The 22,642-nt window shown below is 48.3% G+C and overlaps 1 protein-coding gene across 1 annotated transcript in view; it reads right to left on the bottom strand.

The window, feature by feature from the left end:
• The window catches only part of LOC147096907 (elongation factor 1-gamma-like), a 39,485-nt gene extending 17,389 nt beyond the window's left edge, over positions 1-22,096 (bottom strand). Inside the window, exons 1-5 of the mRNA XM_085973624.1 lie at positions 21,988-22,096; positions 20,425-20,583; positions 18,182-18,245; positions 5,381-5,523; positions 3,446-3,589 (exon numbers count right to left, since the gene is read on the bottom strand). Coding sequence (XP_085829750.1) covers positions 3,446-3,589; positions 5,381-5,523; positions 18,182-18,245; positions 20,425-20,583; positions 21,988-21,999 — 522 coding nt within the window. The 5' untranslated portion in view covers positions 22,000-22,096. The remainder of the gene's footprint in view (positions 1-3,445; positions 3,590-5,380; positions 5,524-18,181; positions 18,246-20,424; positions 20,584-21,987) is intronic.
• Between the last annotated feature and the right edge of the window lie 546 nt (positions 22,097-22,642).

The following is a 22,642-nucleotide window of genomic DNA, read 5'->3' as shown; positions in this document are numbered from 1 at the left end:
TGACGATGGTTTGGAGTTCGACCTCCGAGTGAGCGCAGACACAAGTGTCGTCTGCATACTGTAATTAGACAGACGATGGACGACCTTGGATCTGGATTGAGGCTATGGAGGTTGAACAGTTTCCTGTTTGTTCTGTAAATTAGCTCCACTCCAGTGGGGAGCTTACTGAGGGCAAGATGGAGCATTACAGCAAGGAAGATCGAGAAGAGCGTTGGTGCGATAACACAGCCTTGCTTGACACCAGTTCGTACGTGAATTGGATTGGTGGTGGAACAGGATCACAGCTTGCATGCCATCGAGGAGCAGGCAGAGGCTGGTGACAAACTTGAGAGCAGCCGAATTTGAGGAGGTCACTCCATAATCCCTCACGGTTGACAATGTTGAAGGCCTGCGAGATCAAAGGCAGCCATGTACAACGGTTGGTGCTGTTCCCTGCATTTCTCTTGTAATTGATGTGCAGTGAAGATAATGTCCATTGTGCCCCTTAGTGGGCAGAATCCGCATGGCGACTCAAGCGCTTCGGCCACTGGGAGAAGGCGATCGAGGAGGATTCTTGCGATGACTTTCCTTGTGGCAGACAGCAGGGAAACTCCTCTAATTACCGCAATCAAACGAGTTACCTTTCTTGAAGATGGTCACAATTACAGTGCAAGGCATTCCTGATCTGGAAATAGCAACAGAACTCGAGAGCAAGAAAGCAGCTCCATAGACACCTGAAGGCAGAGGTCCAACAAAAAACTCGTGTCCTAAAGAACAGATGGTGGGTGGAGAAAGCGCAGGAGATCCAGCAGCTAGCCGACAACCATGACATGCGTGGATTCTTTAGCGGTCAAGACCATCTACAGCCCAAGCACCCAAGGCCCTACCCCTCTGCAGGCCAAAAACAGAGGTACTCAAGGACAGAGGCAGTCAGTGCCGCTAGAAGGAGCGCTTCGAATATCTCCTCAGCCGCGACTGTCTTCAACGCGAGTGTCCTCAACTCCATCCCACAGCATGATACCCGCCACCATCTCAGCACAACCCAAGCCTGGCATGAGGTTGAAAAGGCCATCCGACAACTGAAGAACAAGGCCTCAGGAGCAGATGGCATCCCTGCCGAGGCACTAAAGCATGGCGGAGAAGCACGACTGGCGCGAATTCATGAACTCATCTCTTATCTGGAAGGAGGAGAGCATGCCAGGGGACCTCACTTGTACTACTTCATAGAGAGATATAACATGGTGTGCAAGTGGCTACACTGCACACTACAAGACCATGAATGTTTTCTTAAGCGAGTCTTAAGCAAGTCAAATCAACCCATCAAGGTCAGAGTCAAGACTGCACTAGGATTCAGGAAGCATGTTTTCCCCAGAATAGATTGGAAAGTCAGCCACAACATCACACACACACACACACACACACACACACACACACACACACACACACACACACACACACACACACACACACACACACACACACACACACACACACACACACACACACACACACACACACACACACACACACACACACACACACACACACACACACACACACACACACACACACACACACACACACACACACACACACACACACACACACACACACACACACACACACACACACACACACACACACACACACACACACACACACACACACACACACACACACACACACACACACACACACACACACACACACACACACACACACACACACACACACACACACACACACACACACACACACACACACACACACACACACACACACACACACACACACACACACACACACACACACACACACACACACACACACACACACACACACACACACACACACACACACACACACACACACACACACACACACACACACACACACACACACACACACACACACACACACACACACACACACACACACACACACACACACACACACACACACACACACACACACACACACACACACACACACACACACACACACACACACACACACACACACACACACACACACACACACACACACACACACACACACACACACACACACACACACACACACACACACACACACACACACACACACACACACACACACACACACACACACACACACACACACACACACACACACACACACACACACACACACACACACACACACACACACACACACACACACACACACACACACACACACACACACACACACACACACACACACACACACACACACACACACACACACACACACACACACACACACACACACACACACACACACACACACACACACACACACACACACACACACACACACACACACACACACACACACACACACACACACACACACACACACACACACACACACACACACACACACACACACACACACACACACACACACACACACACACACACACACACACACACACACACACACACACACACACACACACACACACACACACACACACACACACACACACACACACACACACACACACACACACACACACACACACACACACACACACACACACACACACACACACACACACACACACACACACACACACACACACACACACACACACACACACACACACACACACACACACACACACACACACACACACACACACACACACACACACACACACACACACAAAAAAAAACACACCGGCAGCAACTATGGATTTGGAAGCTGTTGAAACAAAGACTGAATACTGATCAGCTTCCTCGTTTGAGTCTGAATGACTTTATTGTATCCAACGCAAGGAAGAGCCACATTCCAGCTCAGCTCCAACCTGTAGCACAGCTCTGAAAAGTCACATCACTGTCCGCACTTGTCGCCAGTTTAATGAAGCTGGAATATTCTGGTAGTTAAAAGTGCCGTCAGCTCTGGAGCCCAGAATAAAACCATGTCCCTTACACCCGGGAATAGAAAACCAACAGATAAATCACGACTGAGTGTGTGACTACCTCTGTCCCCAATCACCAGAGTTAGTTGCCCATTTATTAGGTATTAAAACTAACTCATCCCAATAGTGAGCTAGACAGAGAAAGGTCCATCATTCAGTCAGCAAATGGACACCAATTTGGTTGCAATGGTAACAGATGTACACTAACCCAAAGAGGTTTAAACAGAGTGGGAAGCGAGCAAAGTCAAAGCCCCTCCAGCATCTTTCATCCCCCTCTCCCACCCATACCTCAAGATATCCTGAAGAAAGATCAGAGAAAGCAAACTCAAGTACAATTTGATTAACTGCACATTTGTAACCGTGACCGATTTAGAGGTTGCGAAAGACAATGTTAGTGAGGGAGAGGATACATGGAAGACGCCCTCAGTGAGGGACTCCTGCACTTCAAGGGATGCAATTACAAAACAATAGGTAGAAGAGAAAATAAGACCAGGTCAACAGATCCCAGACAATCCTTACCTGCGTATAAAGCCCCAGCATGGCACACACCAGCGCGATATCAGCCAGAGTGACGTGCTCACCCACCAGGTACGTCCGGGTATGGAGGTGATCATTCAGCAACAACAGTGCTTTCTTCACATGCTCTTTAGCACACTCGGTCACCTGCAGAACAAGGTTACACTGCAATCCTGCACAACTCCTTTCAACAAATCAAACATCGCAAGATTAGAAAACTGGAGTGCCCAATCCTTCACATCGCATAGGCTGCATTTACACAGCAACAGGAGGCTTTATTGGACAGGAAGGAAGTCAAGGAGAAAATTGGAGGTGGGGGTAAACAGAAGATAGGAGCAGGAGCAGGCCATTCATCCCCTCGAGCCTGCTCTGCCATTCAATGAGATCATGGCTGATCATCCAAATTTAGTACCCTGTCCCTGTCTTCTCCCCATATCCCTTTAGCCTTAAGAAATATAGCTAACTCCTTGAATATATTTAATGAATTGGCCTCAACTGCCTTCTGTGGTAGAGAATGCCACAGGTTCACCACTCTCTGGGTGAAGAAATTCCTCCTCATCTCTGTCCTAAGTGTCTTACCCCTTATCCTTAGACTGTGACCCCTGGCTCTGGACTCCCCCGCCGTCGGGAACATCCTTCCTGCATCTAGTCTGTCTAGTCCTGTTAGAATTTTATAAGTTTCAATGAGATCCCCTCTCATTCTTCTAAACTCCAGCGAGTATAAGCCCAATCGACCCAATCTCTCCTCAAAAGACCATCACCATCCATTTGAGGTGGTCTTGAAAGGGATGGGCACCAACCTGGAGACGTGCCAAGTTTTGATGTGCACATTCCTGCCAGTAGAGACCATGCGGAAATACCCAGAGGCCTGTAGTCTGGCACATTTACTTTACTGTAAATACATTGCGGTGACTCAAACACATTGTTTGATATTTAAAAAAATAAGCCAGAGTCAAATCAACCTTGAAAAAGAAGAGAAATAGCCAGCCTTCAAAAGTAATTCTTAAAAAAAAAGTAATCACTCCAGATTTTTAAAGCTTTTATCAAAACTTGTGGCGGCCAAAGGAAGGAGCTGGATTAGCAGAGAGTCCAACATGAAAGGATTACATTTCCTGTTGCACTGCAAGAGGGTCATTTAAACAGCAGTTTGTAACTCCTGAAAAGGTCAAAGCCGCCCCTTTAACACTAATTTCATGGACAGCTTCATGTTCCCACAAGCGGCAGGAAGGGTGGGCTGCCTTATGGGAGCGAGCGAGCATTACATCAAGGCAATTTATAGAGAGAGAGCGCGAGTGCAGCCCAAGAGCGTTCAGCACCCAGTGCTGGTGGACAAGCAGCACGTTTACCGAGCATTCCCTGATCACATTAGTGCAAGAGAATAGGAGGGACCGTACGGGTGTGTACCAGCACTATCACAGTCCCAAATAAGTACCGAAAAACAAAACCTTGGGAATACACAGCAGGCCCGTCAGTACTTGTAAAGTAGGGCAGACAGGTAGATGTTTCAGGTTTGCCATGGTACTTCAGCTAAAAGATGGTGGTGACGCTCCAGGAAAGCTCAGTTCCGGTTTGAGGCTGACCATTAATCCTCGGCTGAGGAACAGGGCTTGGCAGAGAGTCACAGCATTTCAAATTACTTTCTCCACCAACCAAGTACCAACTGCAGCCAAGGTGGGAACAACACCCAAACCACACCAGCTTCAAAGGTGGGACTCACACTGGGGAATTGCAAACAAAAAGGTTTGGCATCCACTCAGTAATTGTGGCCTATAACACCAGAGGCAGCTATCAACATCAACCTCCCACCAACATACTGCACCCAAGGTGAGAGGCCTGGTTAGTGCGACAATATGTGATCTGGGTTTAAGTTGTTGCAAGCTGATAGAGCTGGCCAAATGGTGCCTAGTTTTAAAGCCACTTCCCAGCCAGGGAACTTACCAGCTTGTTGGACTTCCTGATGCCCAACGTTGGGAAGACCCAGGCTGCAGCTGGAGGGATGAGCTCACTTTCTGCAAAGTTGATCCACTGCTGAATGAGGACAGATTCTTGTGTGGAAGAGCCTCGCAGCACATCACTACTAACTGGAAGGAAGAGAAAAAAAAAAGCGGCCAGTCACACCATTGCTTTGTCAAATCAGTTTGGGACCCAGCGTAGGCCATTACTCCAAAACGGTTTGCACAGGAATAAAACAACTTGCATTTATTTTGACACAGTAAAACACAGGGGCAATTATCAGACAAAATTTGACACCGAGCCACATAAGGAGATATCAGGACAAGTGGCCAAAAGCTTGGTCAAAGGGGTAGGTTTTAAAGAGCGTCTTAAAAGGGAGAGGCGGAGAGGCAGAGATGTTTAGGGAGGGAATTCCAGAGCTTAGGACCTCGGCAGCTGACGGCACGGCCACCAATGGTGGAGCGATGGAAATCAGGGGTGCGCAAGAGGCCTGAATCGGAGGAGCGCAGAGGGTTGTAGGAGATTAGAGATAGGGAGGGGCAAGGCTGCAGAGAATACCAAAATGCAGAATGTCATGAAGCACAACCATTAATATTCAAAATATTGAAGACACATGTTCCCCTTCACCACCAAAACAAATGACCTGGTCATCATCTTACTGCTGTTTGTGGGAGCTTGCTGTGCGTAAATGGGCTGTCGCTTTTCCTACATTACAACAGTAACTACACTCAAAGTACTTGGCAATGAAAGGTGCTTTGTAACTGCAAGTTCGTTCTTCAAGCTAAATGAAACTCTTGACCCGAATGTGTGAGGGACACGCGCCAGCGAGGAAGAGTCCCTCCTGCACAGAGGTCACAGCAGGCCAGCACTGCCCAGTAGAGACACGAGAGTTTGCATTGATCATTTCCAGGTGCATGACCTGTGCCACAGGCCCCTCTCCTCCAAACAAACACCTCACTGCATCAGGCTGGACTGGAAGTTACCGGTGAGCCAGAAATTAGCTTCTGCCATCAAGTGGTTAATGTTAAAAGTTTAGAAAGTTGAGCTTTGGTGGCAAGAGACTGCAAGGTGATGCAATGCCAGTCAGCGCTGAAGGGGATTATAACAGATCCCAGTAAATTGCTCCTGCTATAGAGCAGCAGTGAATTCCAAGCACCTCAGTGGGCATTCCCTCAGCCCTAAATAGCCCCAAGTCTCAAGCCTTTAAATAAAAGCTTTTTTGATCCAAATCTGAACAGCTTGGGTTGTTTAAGGTGGCGAGTCTGCATCCTCTATACACAGGAGTAGTTAGCACAAGCACAACACAGCTGGAGCACATCTGCTGCAACTCCTCCCACAAAAGCCAGGAACAAGCAAAGCAGCCAACAGCTCGACATCAGCGATTTAGAGCTCCAATGCCTTGGGGGTTTCCAACAACAGGAACAATTGGCAGAGCAGGGGTGGGTTGTGGTGGAAGTGAAAAGGGAACTGCTCACGTACGCTCTGTATTGTGGGCAACACAAACCGTGGCAACAGACTCCGTCCATTTTACATTTGAACCTCTGAATAAGCAAAGTCTAGTCTGACGTGCAGCCGGGTCAATTTGTGGCCCCGTTAATGGAGATTCACAAGATACAATTCTCACATGGAGGGAAAAGGACTAACCCTGTGTATTAAGCCCACCATCCCCTCAATACCTGATGGAGCTTACAGCTACCATCCGAGGTCATGGTGACCTGGAATGGGCGGGTTGTCTTACGAGGAAAGGTTGGACAGGCTAGGCTTGTATCCGCTGGAGTTCAGAAGAGTAAGAGGTGACTTGATTGAAACATAAGATCCTGAGGGGTCGTGACAGGGTGAATGTGGAGAGGATGTTTCCTCTTGTGGGAGAATCTAGATCTAGGGGTCACTGTTTAAAAAGGGGTTGCCCATTTAAGACAGAGGAGGAGAATTTTTTTTCCAGAGGGTCATGAGTCTTTGGAACTCTCTTCCTCAGAGGGCAGTGGAAGCAGTCTTTGAATATTTTTAAGGCAGAGGTAGATAGATTCTTGATAGAGGGGGGGGGGGGGGGGGAAGTGAAAGGTTATTGGGGTTAGGCGGGAATGTGGAGTAAACGGATCAGCCATGATCTTATTGAATGGCGGAGCAGGCTAGAGAGGCCGACTCCTGCCATATGTTCGTATGATGTGGGGGGGGGGGGGGGCAGGAGATAATCCAGACCAGAGGGAATGGCAGGACTTTAGATGAAGCAAAAGGCCGACCCAATTCACAGGGCAGACCCAACTCCCCATGCAAAAAAAGGCATTTTCTCCCAAACTCGAGAATTTCAATTTCTTTTAAATGAGGATCCAACGGAAGAGGAGGAAAAATGGCGCATTTTCTGCATCACGCACTGGAACACCAGTGAATCAGATGTGGGTGGTGTAGGCATTCTCCCACGTGTGAAGATCAAAAGGAAACTCCAACCACCAGACCCCGCTGCACTAACTTCACTGCACTCGTCCCAGCAGACCAGAGGCACGTTCACACCACTGGCTGGGCTCTCGCCCCCACCCCAGCAGATTGGGAGGAGTGCTCAGGAACAAACGCACACAGCACTATAAACAGGATGTCCTAATCACACAGAAAGCTTCTTCTGCAAAGACGAGCAGTCTGCAGCTCCACCCTGGCAGGAGCCACGTAACAAGACAACTGATGGAGCTCCACTCAGTGGGTCTCACCACCCCCCCCACCCCCTTACATCACTGGAGTAAGGCAGGGCCACCAACCAGAGAGTGGCCTCTTTTTTAAAAAAAAACACAAATCCCCCAGAGCCAGCAACAATTCTCAGGATTTAAATCCAGTTTACAGGCACACACATTAACCAGTCCGGTCTTTTATTTATTTCTTTCACCCCCACTCCCTGAAGCAGCCGCTGTGTTCTGGTCACAGGCTGGGTACGTGAACCGAATGGCACCAGCACCATCAAAAATGTAGAATAATAAAAGGATCCAGAGGCACATCAGTGACAGAGGGAAACATGGACAAAGCATTTTAAAAGGAGGGAGGTAGAGGGGCAGAGCAGTGAGATGCAATTCCAAAGCACAAGGTCCAGAGAGCTGGAAGCATGGTTGCTAGTGACGGGGCAAAAAGTGAGTTGGCGGCGAGTTGGCAAGGGTGGGGGGGGGGGGGGGGTGGTGGTGGGGTGGGCGAGGAAAGAGGCTAGAGTCAGAAATGAGGGGAGAGGCCATAAAGGGATGTAAAGACAAGGATGAGAATTTGAAATGCGGAGGGCCAGCAGCCAATGCAGGTCAGTAAGCACAGGGGTGATGGGTGAACGGGGCTTGGTGTGGGTTAGGATAGGGGCAGAGGTTTGGAGGAGCTAAAGATTACCAACGGGAGACCACCTAGAGCACACTGGAATAGCCCAGACTGGAGGTAGCAAAAGCATCAAAGGGTTTCAGCAGCAGATGGGACTGAGGCAGGGGCGAGACTGGCAATATTACGTAGGCGGTCTTTGCGATTCCAAAGATATGGGTCAGCAGCTCAGCTCAGGGCTGAATAGAATAGAGATTGCGGAATAGGATACCAGAGAGTGGCCCAGGTGTGGGGTGTGTGTGTGTGGGGGGGGGGGGGGGGGGGGGGGGTGAATCCGTGTGAAAGGTAGAGAGAGTTTCTGTTGGGGGCGGAGGTGGTGGTGGTGGGAAAGGGCCAAAGACTTTGGCTGCTAGGTTTCGAATACTTAACTGAATGAAATTGCAGCTCAACCAAGGCTGGAAGTCTGACAAGCAGTCAGACAGTAGAAGGGGCAAGAAAGGCAGTCGAGCGTTAATAATTGGGCGACGCCATTCAATTGGCAGCTGACCCTACATCTATAGATGATGCTGCGGAGGACCAGCTCGTAGATGAGGAAGAGGGGGGCGCTGAGGGCAGATCCTTGGGTGATCCTGGAGGTGCGGAAGGGGGAAGGGAAGGCATTTCTGGAGATACTCTGGTTGCGACTATTAGGGAAAAAGTGGAACCAAGTGAGGGAAATCGCTCGGAGCTGGACAACAAGGTGTTGCAGCAAGATGGTGTAGTTAACCAGGTCAAAGGCTAGAGAGAGATCAAGGACAAGTAGAGATGGTACACCATGTAATTGGTGACTGACTAGGGCCACTTCAGGGTTGTAGCAGGTCTGGAAACCAGGCACGAGATTCAAACATGAAGTTTCAGGAGATTGGCAGAGACTTGGGAGGAAACATGTTCAAGAACAAGGAGGTTGCAGATGGAGGTAGTTCAGAAGGATCGCTACTAAGATGATTTTTTTTTTTTTTTTTTTTTTTTTTAAGGGGGTGGTGATGGCAGCTTTGAAAGCAAGAGGAATAGTACCAGAGGAGAGGAAACGATTTAAAATGTCAGCTAACAGTGGCCAGGAGATGGGTCTTATGGACAAGGTGAGCTCAAAAAAAGGGTAAGAGGGGAGATAGGAGAAACGAGAGAAAAATGAGTTTAGGGCTAGCTGGGCATGGAAAAGGGAGCAGCAGAAACAGATATTGGAAAGAATGGTCTCAATCAAATCCAGGAGCTGCTCACACTTGGGGTGAGAGGCAAGGAGACTGTTGGCAGTGGAGAGAAGCTGGGATTATCTTTGCTCTCCAGAATGAACCTGGTGTAGTGCGCAGCCTCGGCACTCAGATGTAGTCCAGCCATGTGGCAACAGATGACCAAACTGTGCGCGGCAAATATAATCCAGTCTGCATCCCATTGACTTCAGTGAGTGAAGATCGAAACATACCAAGGGTGACCGAGCCATACCAGGGTGACAAGCCGAGGTTCCAAGGTACAGCCGGGAGTCTAGCGTACGTGGAGACTAGCCGTCTCTGTGGAGGAGGTTGCAAAGTGGCATCGTGTAGAGAAGAGTGAGCTAGCAATGGATGGATGCTTGGGGCATTCCCACTGTAACTGTGCAGAGGTGGAAAATAAGTGGTTACGAGACACGCTCTAAATAAATGCAGGTTATTGAAGCAAATTGGCCCCCTATTTCTACATCTGTTGGTCATCTTCAATGAAAATGATGCTGGGGCCTCGAAATTAGCCAGCCATGGCTTGCTGGGTAGCATTCCTTGCCACAGCGAGACGGTCCCACTCCAGGGAGGTATAATCCAGGGCAGTGCAGTGCTGTGGGAGCGCTGCACTGTTGGAGGTGCCGCCTTTGGGTTAAGACATTAAACAGAGGCCCCCCCCCGTGGATGCAAAAATCCTATGGCACTATTTTAAAAAGGAGGGGTAATATCCCCAGTGTCCTGGGCCAATATTTATCCCTCAACCAATCCCTAAAACAGATGATCTGGTCATCTCAATGCTGTTTGCAGGATCTTGGTGTGCAAATTGGCTGCTGCGTTTCCCACATTACAAGTGACTCCACTTCATTGGCTGTAAAGGACATCCAGAGATTGTGAAAAGTGCAAGGCTTTCTTTCTTTGCTTCTCACAGCTACAACAAAACTCCTTACAAGTTGTAGATTTTAAACCAAGCTAAAGATAATTGTCTTTCCTTGATCCAGTTATTTTGTACATATTTCAGCATGAAAGTTTCCAGATCATTCTAGCCTGGTTTCTTTGAATGTCAATACCTTTAGTCAAAGATTTCAGTAAATTTAAAGTTTTTTTGCAAGGTGCCCACATGAACTGCAAAACTCCCAGCAGTACAAACCTGGTTGTGTCTGGAGATTATTGGGTGAAGTACTGGGTTAGTCAGTCACAGGTGCTGACTTAGTCATTGTAGAAGAGCATCAGCTTAATTGAGACTTTTCCTGTGTATATTGGGGCCTGTCGTCATCAAGCCCCCTTTTATATTACATTCAGAATTTTATGGATGTGGCCAAGAATTTGACTGAAGACAGTGGGAGGGCCACACAAGGCAGAGATGTGCAAACTACATGGCTGGCTGAGGGGCAAGGCCAGCCATAGCCAGACCCAACGGAGCATGCCATTGGCTTCTCTGCTGCCAGCACATTAGTTGGAGACATCAGGCAAAGGTCTGAAGCATTGGGGGGTTGGGTTGGGGGGGGGGGGGGGGGGGTGGGGGGAAAGAAGGTGCCCACACAGTCTTAAACCAGTCAACATTCCCACATTAATGGCAGAGGAATTGCTGCTGATGGACCACGGTCAGAGTTTGGTCCTCAACCTCAGGTCACTGATCTCAGGAGACAGCCACGCAGACAGGCCATGCTCGCAAGCTGCTCATCGCCAATGGTCAACAAACCACCACAGCCACTCTGCACTGCAACATATTACAGTAATAAAGCACCTGCACCCAGGATGCGATTCAATACTGCCTCATTTTAACAAGAATACACTAGATCTGATGCACTTGGGAGCCCATGGGCACCGTTGCAGAGCTCAGCACTGAAGCAGTTTAAGTTATTTGCAGTTTCTGCAGATCTATGAAGTGCTGGCATGTGTCTGCTAAAGGGCAGAGCTAAACCGAAAACTGCAAATGTTGAAAATCAAAAACAAGAGCTGCTACAAAGAGACAGCAGGTCAGTCAGAGAGCAGAACTAGGCTCGTGTCTTGGGTGCAGTTCACGTGATCAGAGGGTCACTCTGAAAACAACTCATTTTCGATGCAGTGTTACAAGTCCACCTTCACCAGCTGACAGCAACACAGCGATTACTACTGGCCAGGCAAGAAAGGAGGCACTGAGGGTTAAAAGGTCCTGCATTTATGAAGCACCTCGTGTCTCCTCCGGATATTCCACCAGGGCTTTACCACTAACAAGGTTGTGTTTATTTGTTTATTAAATACAAGGAGTGGAGTCAAGGCAACCCATTTTCACAGCAAGATCCCAGAAACAGTAAATCAGATAACAAGACAATCTGTCTTGGTGGCATCTGTGGAGTGCCTTAGATCACACTAGAGGAACTGCCCATTCTTCAGATATTGCCATGGGACCTTTTATATCCACTCGATCAGGCAGACAGGGCCCTGGTTCATCTGAGAATTGCAGAGGGAGAAAGCTACTCCCAAAGGCCCTGACCCAAGCTACCCTCCACCCATTTGTCAGCGAGTGCTGGTAAACTAGTCAGAGTCCGATTCCACTGTGACTCAAGACACACCTCCCATCAATGATCACGGGACAATGGTCAGAAGGACACACCCTAGTACATTTTCTCTCGCTGCTCAACTAACTAGGACAAAAGCCAGTTGTGCCCCCTCCACACAAGAGACTGAACCAGGTCTGTATTGCTCAGTACCATCAGACTGTCAGCTGTGGCTCAGTACTCGCCTCAGATTCAGAAGGTTGTGGGTTCAAGTCCTACTTCAGGGACTTGAGCACAAATTCCAGGCTGACTCAGTGCGGTGCTGAGGGAGTGCTGCACTGTCAGAGTTGCCGTCTTTCAGATGAGACATTAAACCGAGGCCCCGTCTGCCCCCTCACGTGGACATAAAAGATTACAGAGCAGGGGAGTTCTCCCTGGTGTCCTGGACAATACTTAGCCCTCAGCCAACATCACAAACACATTATCTGGTCATTTATCTCATTGCTGTTTGTGGGAGCTTCCTGTGTGCAAATTGGCTGCTGCATTTCCTTCATCACAAGTGACTCCACTTCAAAAGTACTTCAATGGCTATGAAGTGCTTTGGGATGTCCTGAAAGGCGCTCTAGAAATGCAAGTTCTTTCATCGTCTTAACCCCTCGAGCCTGCTCCGCCATCAAGAAGAACATGGCTGATCTTCGACCGCAACTCCGCTTTCCTGCCTGATCCCATTAGAGTCCAAAAATCTCTCGATCTCAGCCTTGAATATACTCAGACTCAGCCTCCACAGCCCTCTGGGGCAGAGAATTCCAAAGATTCACCACCCTCTGGGAGAAGAAATTCCTCCTCATCTCAGTCTTAAATGGCCGACCCCTTATCCTGAGACTATGCCCCCTGGTTCTAGACACTCCAGCCAGGGGAAACAACCTCAGCATTTACCCTGTCAATCCCTTTCAGAATCTTATATGTTTCAATGAGATTACTTCACATTCTTCTAAACTCCAGAGAGTATCGGCCCATTCTACACAATCTCTGCTCAGGACAGCCCTCTCATCCCAGGAATCAATCTAGTGAACCTTCGTTGCACCGCCTCAAAGGCAAGTATATCCTTCCTTAGATAAGGAGATCAGAACTGTGCACAGTACTCCAGGTGTGGTCTCACCAAGGCCCTGTACAATTGTAGCAAGACTTCCTCACTCATACTCCAACCCCCTTGCAATAAAGGCCAACATGCCATTTGCCTTCCTAATTGCTTGCTGTACTGTATACCAACGGTGTTTCCTGTAGGAGGACACCCAAATCTCTGAACAACATTTAATAGTTTCACACCATTTAAAAAACTGTTTTTCTATTCTTCCTACCAAAGTGAACATTTACCCACAATTATATTCCATCTGCCACCTTCTTGCCCATTTACTTAACCTGTCTATATCCTTTTGCAGGCTGTATCCTCCTCACAGCTTACTGTCCCAGTTACACTGCCGGCTCCACCCAACCAGCATTCATCAGCTCCTCACCACTGCCATCATCTTGGCTCATCAGCCAGGAGCTCCCCCTACAGGCAGCAAGCTGTCCCTGTACAAACACCTCCAACTCCCTCCATTAGACATCAAAACTCACCGGCTCCACTGTAACCACGTTTCCAGGACCGCAAGACTCCCTCCTGAAAGGTGTAGGCTTTAAGATGCAAGTTAACCAAACTGAAATACAAGTAATCACACCCAGGAGAGTGCCGTTTATAGGTTCAATTTAGGGGAAAAGTGGGACAAGTTTTGGAAAACTGGCAGCCTGGACTGGACATTAGCCAGGGTTCGGAGAGCAGCAACAGGATTTCTGTGGGCCGTGCCTCCCTCATCCCTAGCCGACATATGCCTCGATCCTGGTTTATGCCACATCCAGTCTAGGGCACGTACTGAGCCAGTCAGCAGAAGCCTGCTGCTCTATGCCAGTTACCGTTCCACCGCCCGTCAGAAGGCACCTCCCAAGAGGACGGCCACACTCTGCCGCATGCGAGACTCCCAAAACAAGCGCTCTACTCGGAGCGCCGACACGGCAAGAGAGCCCCAGGTGGGCAGAGGAAACGCTTCAAGGACACCCTCAAAGCCTCCTTGAAAAAGTAACATCCCCACCGACACCTGGGAATCCCTGGCCCAAGACCACACGAAGTGGAGGAGAAGCATCCGGGAAGGCGTCGAACACCTCGAGCCTCTTCGCCGGGAGCAAGCAGAAGTCAAGCGCAGGCAGCACAAGGAGCGCACATCAACCCAAGCACCCCACCCACCCGTTCAACCACTGTCTGCCCCACCTGTGACAGACTGTAGGTCCCGCATTGGACTCAGTCACCCGAGAACTCATTTTTAGTGTGGAAGCAAGTCATCCTCTGTTCCGAGGGACTGCCTAAGAAGAGGACAGCAGTACTGGAAAGGTCAAACTAAGTAGCTGCTGCCAGGTGTTTGGATTGCCAGTCCGACACTTGCCGTATTATCCGTGCACTCTAACCCCACAAGCCTCCTTATTCATCAGAAGTCAGGCTTGTTTCTAGCTCAAGAAGCTCTGAAAGCTTTTGCCAAAACATCAAAAACACATCTGAATCTCAGGACCATCTGCAAGAACTGGACAAGCCAGTTCACAAGATAGTTAGATGAGGAAGACCATTCGGTGCATCTGCCCAGGGAGAGCTCAAGAATCCCCTACTCCACCTGGAAGCTCATTCCAGGTGATCAGCATCATTTCAACCATCTCAGGCACGCCTGCTCAGTAATGAACAGTTTAAAATCAGCACTGGTGCAAAGAACCATGCATTCATTTCCCAACCGAGCCAATGCTGCCCCCTGTTGGATAAACTGCACCGCTGTCAGTTGTCGAAGCAGGTTCAGGAGGAGCTGTTCAGTTCACTCTCTTCCCTCCCTCAAGTCTAAATATCTGACCCACAGTATAAAGCAGATCAGGCCTCCTGTACTTAGCATGTCAATACCCAGAGGTGCCAAGGATTTTATGCAAATGGGAAAAGGGTCCCCATCAAATTATTAGTAACAAACCTTAGCTATGAGGAAAGCTTGGATAGGCTGGGGTTGTTTTCTTTGGAACGGAGGAGGCTGAGGGGAGATTTAATTGCGGTGTATAAAATTATGAGGGGCCTAGAGAGAGTGGATAGGAAGGACCTATTTCCCTTAGCAGAGAGGTCAATAACCAGGGGGCAGAGATTTAAAGTAATTGGTAGAAGGATTAGAGGGGAGTTGAGGAGAGCTTTTTCACCCAGAGGGTGGTCGGGGTCTGGAACTCACTGCCTGAAAGGGTGGTCGAGGCAGAAACCCTCATCACATTTAAAAAGTACTTGAAGTGCCATAACCTACAGGGCTACAGACCAAGAGCTAGAAAGTGGGATTAGGCTGGAGAGCTCTTTGTCGGCTGGCAGACACGATGGGCCAAATGGCCTCCTCCTGTGCTTTAAATTTCTAGAATTCTATGATACACCAATCTCCCACACACCCTTCCCATCCCCTCACTAGAACCTTCAACCCTTTCTCCAGACCCTATTCTGTGCTGCAACATTCTATGACTTCAGGTTAGTCCCAGCAATATTCATTTTAATCTCTAGGAATTGTAGCATTGCTTGGGTAGGGGAGGGGGAGAACAGCAATTGCCATGGAGGGGCAAGGGGAGGGTTACGATGTATTTTTCGCCATGCCCTCTGCCATTTCACACCTTTTGTTCCTTCAATGTTTTTTTAAACCCAACAGCAGAAACTGATTATCTGGTCATTCGTCGCATTGCTATTGGTTACCACGTATGCCTATGGAACAGTGACTGAATTTCAGAAATAATTAATTAGCCACACAGGACAGGAACGGTGATACTGTATATAATGCACTTCCTACAACCACCAATTTTCACCGACTGAATTTAACAAAACCTCATTTTCTGGCCAATGCAGCATGCTGCTCTTTTTGCTCTGAAGGGTCCACTTTCAAAAAATGTTAGTGTCTTAATTGACACACCTGCACACTGGTCAGCTGTGGCGCAGTGGGTAGCACCCTTGCTAGAAGGTCGTGGGTTCAAGTGCCACACCACAGACTGGAGCATAAAAATCCAGGCTGGCACGCCAGTGCGGTGCGGAGGGACAGCTGCACTGTCAGAGGTGCTGTCTTTCAGATGAAACATTAAACCGAGGCCCCGTCTGCTCTCTCAGGTGGGTGTAAAAGATCCCACGGCACTATTGCGAAGAGGAGCAGGGTCATTTGCCCTGGTATCCTGGCCAATATTTATCCCTCAATCAACATCACTAACAGATTATCTGGTCATGATCACATTGCTGTTTATGGGAGCTTGCTGTGTGCAAATTGGCTGCCGCGTTTCCTACATTACAACAGTGACTCCACTTCAAAAGTACTTCATTGGCTATAAAGTGCTTTGGGGCGTCATGAATTATAGACCCAGTGATAGGAAAGATAATGGAATCTGTACTAAAAGCAGTGATACTAAAAGAGCAACTAGAGACAGAAACTACAATTAAAAAGGTCAGAGATTCCAAAGGCTAATTCATGTCTTAACAAACCTGATAACATTTAACATATAGTTGTGAGGTGATGCACTTTAGTAGCAAAAAAATAAAAACCATCACCTACACTCAGAAAATAAGCAATGGGGTAGTAGAGCAAAGGGATCGAGGGATACAGGTGAATAAAATCATTAAAAGCAACATCGCAGGTCAGCAAAGCAACAACAATGCTAACAAAGCACTGGGATTTATTTCTAGGGTGTAGAATTCAAAAGTAGTGAAGTTGTGTTAAACTTGTATGGGACCCTGGTCAGGCCACAATTAAGAGTACTGTGCACAGTTCTGGTCTCCATACTACAAGGACATAGAAGCACTGGGAAAAGTGCAAAAAAGATTTACAAGGATAGTACCAGAACTGAGTGGCTACAACTATCGGGAAAGATTGAACAGGTTGGGGGCATTTTTTTTTTCCCTTAGAGGGGACCTGATAATTATGAATGGTCTGGACAGGGTAGATGCGGAGAGAATGTTTCCACTTGTGGGAGACTCCAAAACTAAGGGCCATAAATACAAGATAGTTACTAATAAACCCAATCGGGAAAAGGAGAAATTGACTCAATGTGGAACTCGCTATCACAGGAAGTGGTTGAGGAAAATTAACAGAAAATGCTGGAAAAACTCAGCAGGCCAGGCAACATCCATGGAGAGAGAAACAGAGTCAATGTTTCAGGTCGAAACCCTTTGTCAAGAAGTGGTTGAGGTGAATAGCTTAGGTGCTTTCGAAAGGAAACTAGGAGTACATGAGAGAAAAAAAGAGAGGCTGAAAGACTGAGACGAGGCAGATGGAATGGGGGGTGTGGGGGGGGGGGGGGGGGAGACTCGTGTGAAGTGTAAACACCAGCAGACTGGTTGGGCCAAATGACCTGTGTTGTAAATTGTAAGCAATTCTATTTAATATGAGAGTCCAAAACTAAGTGCCATAAATTAAAAAAAGATAGTCACTAATAAATCCAATAGGGAGTTTAGGAGAAACTTCTTCGCCCAGAGAGAGTGGAACTTTCCCACAGGGAGTAGTTAAGGGGAATAGCATAGATGCATTCAATGGGAAGCTGGATAAACACAGGAGGGAGAAAGGAATCGAGGGTTATGTTGATGGGGTGGGATGAAAGGGGTGTGGGAGGAGGCTCGTGTGGAGCACAAACACAGGCTGAATGGCCAGTTTCGTTTGTGTAGACTTGATGTAAAATGGAGCAGTGGGAGGTCAGAGCAGGGAGAAGGGGAAGAGACAGAGACAAGGAGGCTCACTCACCATAATAAGCAGCCGCATTACTCTCCTGCACACAGAAGCCACTGCTTGCCACCAACACTGGCACCTACAGGGGCAACAGACAGGTTTAGACAGTTACATCCACATTAAACTAGGTCCATGACTACTTTTATACTATAAAGCTACCGGCCGACACCAAGAGCAAGGGAGGCAGCCCCACCACACTGACTGGCAGAGAGATCCTCAAAAGGGGCTTCGCTGGTTCAGTCACTCCTTCCGCCAGCACCCAACGTCAGGTCCATTAGCCCGTGGCTGGCTGATCGGGCTGCTCTTCCAGCCCAGTCACAGCACACTGACATCTGATGGCAGGGAAGGTAGCGCTCAACCAAGCCATGTCCCAGATAATAATAATAAACTTTATTGTCATTGTTAGTGCACAAGTGCAGTACAACGAAATGTAGGCTTGCGGCTCCCGAGAGTGTACATTTAGATTAAGACATTTAAACGTTCAACATACATTTGGCTTGTAATACATTAACATAAACAAACATAATAAAGTGCATTGGCAGATGTGCAGGCTTTAGAGTTTATTTGTGGAGTTCAGTAGGATGACAGCCCTGGGAAAGAAGCTGTTCCTAAATCTGGTCGTTCGGGTGCGAATGCATCTGTAGCGTCTCCCAGATGGCAGGAGGGCGAACAGACTGTGGCTGGGGTGGGTAGGGTCTTTGATGATGGACCGTGACCTCCGTAAACAGCGTTTCCGGTATATGTGCTCTATGGTATAACTCAGCTGCACAGATCGTTTCCACAGACAGTCGAACTGGGGCATGTTCAGCAGTCAATAAAGTTTGTTATACAAGGATTCCCTTCCACTCAAATTGAGATAGCCAGCTAGTCACAGAGAGCAGTACTAACGTGCCACGACCACACCGCAGCCTGGGGGTGTGCAGTGACTGGGAATGTCCCCAAAACCCACCTGCGCTTACCTCTGACTGGGCATCTCAGCAGTCACACCAAGAGGCCAGGAGCAGAGGAGCACTGGTTCATCTAAACTTTAGCAAAGCCACTGTCACCTGTAGCCAGGTCCACGATTGGCAGCCTCGATTAGCAAGTCCCAAGGAGTTAAAAAAATATAGAACCATGTCAATTACTCCAATAACCCTTCCAATTTGCCACCTCCAGGTTTGATGGAGCTCCACAAGTACCAGGTAACCTCACCCTATTGACAATTCACACATGAGCTGAAACTGCAGTGGTCAGGCTAGCGAACCACCCAGTATCCAATTACCCCACTCCCTGTTTCCCCCATCAAATCAGGATTGGGAGCCCTCAACTATCACACGCCAGCGCTCCCACCACCCTAGGAGACAGCACGAGGTCATGCCATAACACAGGCCACAGCTTGGGCCTACAGTTCACCAAGGAGTATTTCCCATCTCAGCCAAGTCTCCTTTCTGGACGGTCTTGCATTCTACATTGAGAAAGGACAAACAGTGGGATGGGAGAAGCCAAGGTGAAGACACACAGTTTGCACCATTTAGTATTGTACAATTTATCCATATGAATCTATTTTTAATTTGCTAAGCATCACCTTCCTACTTCCACCAGGCCCCTCGGAGGCAGTATTGCCTTGGGAAATTAGCATTGTAAAAGCTACCTCCCCACTTCTATCATTAGGTGGACATGGGATTAAAGTAATGGAAGGCAAATTTAGAATTGATGTCAGGAAGTTCTTGAGTGATCTGGACTCCCAGATACATAGTATTTACAGCACAGAAACAGGCCATTCGGCCCAACAGGTCTATGCCAGTGATAAATATAGACCACGACATCAAGGATAACTCTCCTGCTCTTCTTCAAAATAGTGCCATGGGATCTTTTACATCTGGAATTCCAGAGCTTAGGGCCTTGGCAGCTGAAGGCGTGGCCACCAATGGTGGAGCGATTAATACCAGGGGATGCGCAAGAGGCCAGAATTGGAGGGTTGCAGGGCTGGAGGAGGTTACAGAGATAGGGAGGGGGGGGGGCGAGGCCCTGGACGGATTTGAAAACAAGGATGAGAATTTTAAGAATGAGGTGCTGCTCAACCGGGAGCCAATGTAGGTCAGTAAGCACAGGGGTGATGGGTGAACGGGACTTGGTGCGAGTTAGGACATGGGCAGCCGAGTTTCGGATAACCTCAAGTTTACAAAAAAAGGTAAAATGGGAAACCCTTTCTTTAAGGAAGGTCCACCTCAAGATGGCTTCCTGGAGACTTTCAGCACATGTAACAATAGCCCACTGACCTTTCCCTGGGGGAATCGGTTCAGGAAGTAGGGAGTTGCACGACCAGTCTCTGGGCAGAACTCTGGACCCTTGGACACGACTCTGAGCGGCACATCGCTGTATTCAGCAGCAATCAGAATTGGGTAGGACCTCCAGAAACCAGGGGGAGTATACAGAGTCTGAAAGACAAGAAGCCATTACACAGAATCAAATCATTTATAGAGAGGTATATAGAGAAAGTTAAGCCCCAATGGTTGGCAACTCTGATTGGACATATTCCTGGAGATTTCCTCACATGGTCTCTTGTCTCCAACTGCCCCCACACTCCCATCATTGGTCACCCAACATGTCCATCCTCATGCAGCACACAAGCATACTCTCCACTTGCCTGGATGAGTGCAGCTCCAACACTCAAGAAGCTCGACACCATCCAAGACAAAGCAGCCCACTTGATTGGCACCCCATCCACCACCTTAAACATTCACTCGCTCCACCACTGCAGCAACTCGCCAAGGCTTCTTTGGCAGCACCTCCCAAACCTGCGACTTCTACCACCTTAGAAGGACAATGGCAGCAGGCGCATGGGAACACCACCTCCAAGTTCCCCTCAAAGTCATACACCATCCTGACTTGGAAATATATCACTGATCCTTCATCGTCACTGGGTCAAAATCCTGGAACTCCCTCCCCAACAGCACTGTGGGAGCACCTTCACAGCGGTTCAAGGCGGCGGCTCACCACCACCACCTTTGAGGGAAACAAGGGATGGGCAATAAATGCTGGCCTCGCCAACAAGGCCCACATCCCAGAAACAAAAAAAAGTGAACAGACTTGGTTACTCGATTGGCTGATACTCAAGTCAAACAGCCAATTCCACCCCCCCCAAATCTCCAATAACTACTAATAAAAGTGCTCAAAGAAAATGAAAACATAGTTTTGTTTAATGCCCCCGCTGAGTTTTCTGTGTTGCTTGCAGCGGTGTCCGGCAGATGAATCTTTAATTCCTGGAGACTCCAGGGCAATCCTGAAGGGTTGGCAACCTGACTTCCACCTCCCTCCACATGGGGGCCTGGAGAGGTACAAACACTAAGCCAGCCAGGGAAGGGGGTGGGGCAGGGGAAGAGAAACAATAATAAACCTCTTAGCACAAGACAAGATAGGCAAAGGCCATTCAGCCCATCCTCTGGTACATTAGCCTGTCCCAGCTGGTCCAACCACACTTAAAATAAATAAATTAAAATAAAATTAAAATAAATAAAATACCACTGGTGATGCCACAGTAACAAATCCAGTCCAGAGCAGCATAAATTTAAATACAAAAATAGTAATTCTGTGCATGTAACTCCAAGCCAACTGGAGCTGGGTTCCAAACTCAGGCTGTTGGCAGGAACCAGGCCCCAGAAACCATGGCAGCCACCAACACACCCAAAATGCCAAACTTCACAGGGGTAAATACAGGTAGAAAGACACATCAAAATCCACAAATAACCACAGCAGGGGCTGCAGTGAACAGGACAAGCTGGCTCCCGGTGAGCTGCCCTCTCGGATGGCAGGGATTTCAACCGGATTGTGCAGAAACTCACCATTCCCGCCATGGCACGACCACACTCCCACAAGGCGGCTGGAAGCAGACTAGGCCCTGTCTCAGCACTAGGGGCTGTAGGGAAATGACCTGGGTTTTTACTCCAGCTCATCATTTGCTGCAGCTGATAGTTACACAGCTTAAGTATCTCCATTTAATGTTATTGTCATTTAAAGGGACAGTGTCTCAGTTGTCAGGGGACAACAAGGGAGACACAGTGGAATGGCCCTGCATCACAAGCTCTAATTTGCTTGGGCTAATGAAAGAAAATAAATAATTTGCATTTATATAGCACTTTATAGAGCTAATTAAGTATTCTGGAAGTACAGTCATTGTTGTAATGGTGGCAGTGTGCACACAGCAAGATCCCACAAACAGCAATTAGATAAATGTCTGTTGTAGTAATGTAGGTTGAGGGATAAATATTGGTAAGGATGCCAAAAGAACTCCACTGCCCCTCTTAGAATAGTGCCATGGGATATTTTGCATCAACCTGACAGGGCTGACGAGGTCTCAGTTTGACATTGCATCCAAAAGACGGCGCCTCCGACAGTGCAGCACTCCCTCAGTACTGCACTGGAGTGCTCAAGTCTTTGGATTGTGGCTTGAACCCATGACCTTCTAGCACAGAGTCCATGTGTGCTAAGTCTGCCGTT

Source organism: Somniosus microcephalus, chromosome 34 (genome assembly GCF_052327205.1).
Source record: "Somniosus microcephalus isolate GS21.2 chromosome 34, FLI_Smic_1.0, whole genome shotgun sequence".
Classification (NCBI taxonomy): domain Eukaryota; kingdom Metazoa; phylum Chordata; class Chondrichthyes; order Squaliformes; family Somniosidae; genus Somniosus; species Somniosus microcephalus.
Note: the sequence above shows the minus strand (reverse complement) of the source record. Positions and strands in the feature narration are given on the sequence as shown.